Consider the following 6,547-nt stretch of genomic DNA (forward strand, 5'->3'; position numbering starts at 1 on the left):
TATGTAAGAGTCCGTTGGTGTTGATGTTTTTTTCCATGGAAGCCTACATGGCCTGCAGATTAAATTCAGTTTTAGATCCGTTTATTAAACCTCCAGTATCTTATGACAAATGCGAATGCCAATCATTGTTACACAATAAGCGGTCACACTCGGCCACAGTCGGTTATTTGCCCGCATTAAGGAATGCAAAAGACTCGGGCTACAAACAACACGCGTAAAATGACGTAGTCCATTTTATTCACTCTGGAGAGAGCAGTTACATTTCAATATATAGAAGGTACCTGATGAATGATATTTTGTACATTTCTGTTGGAAGATACACCGCCGAACTCCAAACGTGAAATTTTATTTGCACGGGTTTTATTTTAAACACCATTCCCCGACGCATTTAATTAAATTGTATGATTTTTTATTGTTCTACCCCTCCCCACCATATACATGGTACGGTCTCGTCTCATAGATTTCATTCATAAAATTCTCGCTCACTATAAAAGAAGAACGCTGCCGAGATCCTGTGTCTTCAAGTGTAGACTAGTAAATACACTCAATAGCAAACCTGCAAAATACAACCATACATTTAGCTGCAATATTTGAGTGTATTTCGTAGCTTGTAGGTAGCTTTATTTAGTTGCATACATCATTTCGTTGCAGTTTAAGGAGATGCCTAAAAACGTCTCTTCGTCTCGTGCTGCGCTCTGCCAGCTGTCTGCAAAGGAGTCGCTCTCGCGCGCATCAGCGGCAAAGATGAAGAATGCGCAGGTATAAATGATGTGAAAGACGATAAAAGAAGACTGAATAATTAATTTGCTATTCATTTGCTATAGAAATTCAAATTAAAAGACTTAAGGTAAAGAGGCAAAATAAAAGACAAGGTAAAAAGGAAACAAATGTTTACTAGTAGGTTATTTATCGTGTATTAAATGCTTAATTACTAATTATATGTTTAAATCTTTATTAACTGTAGTGTGAGTGAAGATTTGCAAAAGCAGCTTTGCACGTCCAGTGACGGTGTGTTTTGTGCATGTTCAGGGCCAGCGATTTGAGAGCAATGCAGCCAGCAGTCCCTTTGTCCCGACGGTCACCGCTGTCGCCACGGCACCAAGTCTTAAGTGGATGGTCCTGTCCACTGACATTTCTTCAGTCAGCCCCAGCAGTGGTGTGAAGCAGAGGACAGCACAAACCCCTGAGAAAGAAGCCCAACCTTCTTCTCCCAAGTTGGGCCCCAGGGCCCCTACAGGCAGGCGAAAGGGACAGAAAGATCAGGTATTTTTCAACTGGATCTGGAGTTGGGTTCAGTTCAAATGTGCAACATATCATTTGAAGCAAGCAAATTCTTCTTATTTTTTATTTACAAAATCTGTCTGTTGTGGACTCTAAGATGTACAATAATATGACATTGTCTGAATTCTTCTCATAGACATAGCGATGTCTAACTGTGCCAAACAGTGTGATTTATGTATTTATTCATTCATTTGATACAAAGCTCACCCCAGAGGAAGAGGAGAGGCGAAGGGTTCGCAGAGAGAGGAACAAACTTGCTGCAGCCAAGTGCCGGAGTCGACGTCGTGAGCTCACTGACAGTCTGCAGGCTGTACGTATTCATCTGTACGCATATGACGTTTACTCAGGTGCCAGCAAGTATTTATGTAAAGGATTAGAGATTAACAGAACAAGGTCTGATGCAAGTGCAGTTGATAAAAGCTGAGAAAAGAGATGAGCACAAATAGCACTGGTGCAGATTCTCTGAGCATATTTGCACGGCATGTATTTAAGTGTTTATTTTGCATGTATTTAGGATGTGGTGTTTTTACATGGTCAGACCCACACACTCCCTCTGGCTGCTTTGCAGGAGACTGACAGTCTAGAGGAGGAGAAGGCAGCTCTGCAGGCAGAGATCAGCAGCCTGCTAAAGGAGAAGGAGCAGCTCGAGCTCCTCCTGACTGCCCACAAACCTCAGTGCAAAATCCCAGTCGAGACTGAGCAGGAGGAGACAGCAAGGGAAGAGGAAGAGGTCTCCGAAGAGCCTCCCACACAACAGGCCCCCATCCTGCTGGAAGATCAGACCTCTGAGCAGGCACCTTCCACCCCAGCTAACTTGGACAAGACGCTTCTCCACCAGGAGGACACCTGCTCCCAGGAGCTGGAGCCCACTTGCCCCATCATCTCAGGAGACTCCAATGTGCTGCTGTGCTCCAGTGCCGGGCAGGAACCCTACACCGACCTGAAAGATGTGCGCATGGTCGACCTCAGCTCCAAGATGGACGGAGATGACGATATGGACCTGCTGGTGCCTGATATTGACCTCAGTGCCTCCTTGGGCCTGACTGAGTGGGAGACTTTATACATGACAATGGGTGGTAGTCTGGACCCCCTCAGAACACCAGTGCTAAGTCCGGACTGCAGCAGCAGTACTGTGCCTGTGTTCGACTTTCCTGGCAGGTGCGAGGATAGCAAAGGGGGGGCCCGTGGAGCCAGTGGGAGCAGTGATAACTCCAACCTGCTGGCTTTATGAAGGCCAGAGCAGAGACTGGTGGGGTGTGCGTCCAGTATATGGGACGATTCTACACTGATCTGCTGCTGCATGCCTGTCTTGATGTGATGCACTTTTGGAAATGGAATGGGGTCATTGAAACACTATTTTGTCCCTCTAAGATGAACCAGATTACCCTGATAGCAAAGTGTCTGGAGAAGAATCAAGAGAGTTTCTTCGACAGGGACAACAGGTTTGTTGAGGTCCATTTGTAGGTCTGCATAGATGTTGTACACATCATATGTGCTACACTCACATACTGTGACAAAATCATTTCTTCCAGATGGTGATGTGTGGAAAATATTAATATTCATCCTTTAGGTGGAAGTGTTTTTGATGGGATCATTTATGCACTTTGTATCATGTGGACTCAACCGTGTCAGGTCCTATTTTGTTGTTGATGTAAATCTTGTGCTTTACCGTACAGTATGTTGCCAGGGCCAATACATACTGGTTATTGCAATATGAGGTTATGATCTTTGATCTTTGACAACACATTGCATTATACTGACCAAATTTCCAATACAGCACTAACCAGATTTTAAATGTATTGGTCATTAGTTAAAGAATGAAGAGCACAATAATTCTTTGACGATCTTGCTAATTAAAGCCAATGTGAAGTTCTTGTGTTCACATTTATTTTCATAGTATTATGTACGTTGTGATGAATATTGTTATTGTCAAAATCTGATGAATGTTGAGACCATTATATCACTCACCCTATTCAGCTGCAGTGTCTTAGTGTGTATGTTGAAATACTCTATCTGGAAGTGCTGTTTTTAAAATGGAGCGTGACTTTGGTTTCCTGTGAGAATTGTGCCATATGTAAAGATTACAATTTTGTGTTTTATATTTTTATTACCTTCAATATATGCCATGTTTACAAATGTGCAAAAAATAAACAAATAGGTAAAATATGAAAAATGAGTATAATGGCTGTAAAGAGTATTATTTGGCTATTATAGTTGTTGCTATTATTAGTAGTGGTAGTAGGTAGCAACGGTAGCAGTAGTAGTACCATTATTATGTCAGCTTGGTGTTAATTTTCTCCAAAACAGAAACTGTACAATACCCTACAATAACCTCTCGCTGAAACTGTCATTTGGAGCAGCCTTGTCTGGTATCAAAGTGGAACATACCAAGTCAGATAAGCTATTTGTGGTAACGTCGCTTCCTCGCTATAAAGGCAGGATCGCAGTGTGATAAGCACAAATCTAATGTTAAATAATGCATTCCTTGTAAAACATTAGGTGCATTTAAGCGCTTTCTGGATATAAAACGTATCGATCCACACTCCTTACGGTCGGAACAATCTTGTGCAGGGCACGCAACGTAAATGTTATTACGTCAGAGCGTATTTGCGCGATACATTTTTTTTTCTATTTCCATGCCCATATTTAGAAAACGACTTGGTGTTTTGTTTCCATGGTGACGGGGCTCACTGAGCTATTTGTTTCACCATGGCAGACCTTTCCGGAAAACATAAAGAGCAGGCAGAGAAAGGCCGGACTGTGCAGGTTACGGGAACCAACAGTGCGAAACTGATATTGGTTGGCATCTTCATGCATCGATGCAACCGTGGTGCCCCTATTTTGTCGATCTGCAGTGATTTGCAGACGTTTTCTCCTGATTGACTTTTTTGGCATTAGCTTGCTAGGTTACATAATTGTATGTAAAGGCGACGATGTTATTTCCTCGACGAAATGAACAGATCTTATTTACAGCTTGTACACAGATTTAAGTTTACATTTGAAAGAGTAGCCAATGCAGTTCATTTATTATGATTTAAATATTTTAATTCCACGGTTTTCGATTCTTTAATCGCATGGTGGCTATAACAGGGCGAATGAGTCTGCAGATATTTTAAATAGGATAACCAAGTTAGCCTCATTATGAATGCGAAAGATAACGGCGTTTGCGGGTGTGAATCAGATCATCTGACAACGAGGAGAAGAACATGCGGAGGAAAGACAGTTTTTAAGCAGTCAAAACGCAGAATCTAATTATTGGCGCTCGATTTGATTTCATTTTCGCGTAACTAGCAGTCACACTGTAAGAGGATATTACATACGAATTTGATTCGTTTTAGTCTTTGTTAACGAGAAGGTTATTTACTTACAACATAGCAAGCGATTTGAAACGCTCATTGCTACGGTCAAAACAGCAAACTGGATTGTCCAATTTCTCATCATCTGACTGGCAAATGCGGGGTTTAGCCTACGCTGATTGTCAGCAAGTGAGAACTGAGAAAACGGTTAAAGGCCTGCGTGTCTGAGGTTCAAGTGGTGTCTGGTAACTTTTTATTTTTTAGCTGACCCTGTAGATTCAACAGAGTAAGCCCAGTCTCACGTCTGGTTAAAAAACAACACTTTAGCCTTGGTGTGGACTGGCTGCTTCTGGAAGGATACATATGTTGACAATGAACACTAAAAGTTTAGATTACAAAGGGCATGTTGCAAGATTGCGTTCAGAACATTTTACAAAATAATCACCTGATCTTAAATGTAACCTGCATTACGGCTGGCAGTGTTATACAGACATGTGTACACATGTGGAGTGTTCTGGTTGCTTTGTAAAGGCTTTGTGTGAATGTGTAACATGAAAGCCACTGTTGTATGTTTACACTTTCTTTACATTTTTTCTTTTGCTTTGTGTTTTAGTTTTCTTGCACTAATGTTGCCGTGATCATTAGAATTTTGTAGTTTCCTCAGAGCAACCATTTCTGCAGCAATACCAAATATTTAACTAAAAGTTGCATGTCATCACACACTCTGTGCCTCAAAACCTTGCACCTGGAGTTGAAACCTGCTGCTGTTTTGTTAGCACATGTACTGCAATACAAAAACTAGGATTACCAGACTGTGGGCTTGGTTTTAGCAAACAAAAGACGGCTCATGCAGAAGCGTGAGACTCTCCTCGAGAGATCGCTCACACTCCTGCTGTGAATGTCTGTCATGGTGGAGTTTGCACTGACCAACTGTCTCACTGTTTGTCCAGGTCCCTGAAGAGGGCTGGGCCGAGAAGGGGAGAAGCTTGTGCAGGGAGGGGCGGGGCTTGGGCAGGGGAGAGCCAGTGCTCCATCTTTTGAGGTTCCATCAGAGTGGGCACAGGTGGAGTCTGTAACGCCCTTGCTCTGCTCCTTCAGCTCATCAGGTGGAGTAAAGTACCACGGCTAGTACCACCAAGATCATGGGTTTGATCCCTAGGGAGCTTGTGTACTGATAATGGCAGCTATATTTTTCAAGCATTGCATGGTTGACTTGAAGATGTGGAGAAGACTATGCCTAAATACAAATGAGGTCTAGTTCAAGTCCGGACAGGCAAAGGCCATTCAGGTTTTGTTCTTAAGCAACATTGCAGGTAATACATGAGCCAAAATGTCTTCAGTGCTGAAATAAGTTCTGTGTGAAATGTGATTGGTTGTTTACATGGCTGTTGGTGGACCTTCACTCTAAAACTGTATATATCAGCAATGGTTGAGAGAAAAGGTCTTTAAACATTACAGCATGTAGTTTCAGTATTAGAAGTTAAATGTGCACTGTCCACCTGTGCAGTGACCTGCCCAGTGTTTGTGTTTGCACTTCAGATTCTGTGCCTGTGACACTGTTTGTTACACAATGTGTCAAAAGGACAAAGTCAGGCATGCCCACTCAGGTGAAACAGGCTACCTCCTACACAAACACTCTCTCCCTTGCCCTCTCTCTCCTGAGAGACTAGATCCTGGAAAAAGCCCTTTTATACACAGCTACTGCCACCCACTGACCAAGCAGTGACATGTCCAGTACCAGAACTGGCTCAACTTTGAGATTTTGACTTGATAAAATCTGGCTTGGATATCCAAATCTTAAATTCCCAGTTTGAATCTAATGGAACACACTTATAGCCACACAAATCATATGTGACTCCCAGTTCTGAGAGTATTGCTAGGCTTTAGTGAATGCACTGCAACAAAAAATGGTAAAATCTTTAATATGATCTGCACAGTGAATCTACATACAGCAGAGTGCTCATAGAAGA

General features: G+C 42.4%; 1 protein-coding gene across 2 annotated transcripts; it reads left to right on the forward strand.

Moving 5' to 3' along the window:
* The first annotated feature begins 275 nt into the window (after positions 1-275).
* Positions 276-3,438, forward strand: si:ch211-153j24.3 (protein c-Fos). 2 transcript variants are annotated; one of them, XM_081695356.1, is made up of 4 exons: positions 276-872; positions 1,030-1,263; positions 1,484-1,591; positions 1,850-3,438. In XM_081695356.1, exons 2-4 carry the CDS (start codon positions 1,114-1,116, stop codon positions 2,510-2,512), a joined length of 921 nt encoding a protein of 306 aa, XP_081551482.1. In that variant the 5' UTR covers positions 276-872; positions 1,030-1,113; the 3' UTR covers positions 2,513-3,438. The 2 variants fall into 2 exon arrangements, with proteins under 2 accessions (XP_081551482.1, XP_026885936.2); XM_027030135.3 differs by having other exon boundaries at positions 277-759.
* Positions 3,439-6,547: the final 3,109 nt, after the last annotated feature.

This window comes from Electrophorus electricus, chromosome 2 (genome assembly GCF_041902795.1).
Source record: "Electrophorus electricus isolate QZ-2024a chromosome 2, ASM4190279v1, whole genome shotgun sequence".
Classification (NCBI taxonomy): Eukaryota; Metazoa; Chordata; class Actinopteri; order Gymnotiformes; family Gymnotidae; genus Electrophorus; species Electrophorus electricus.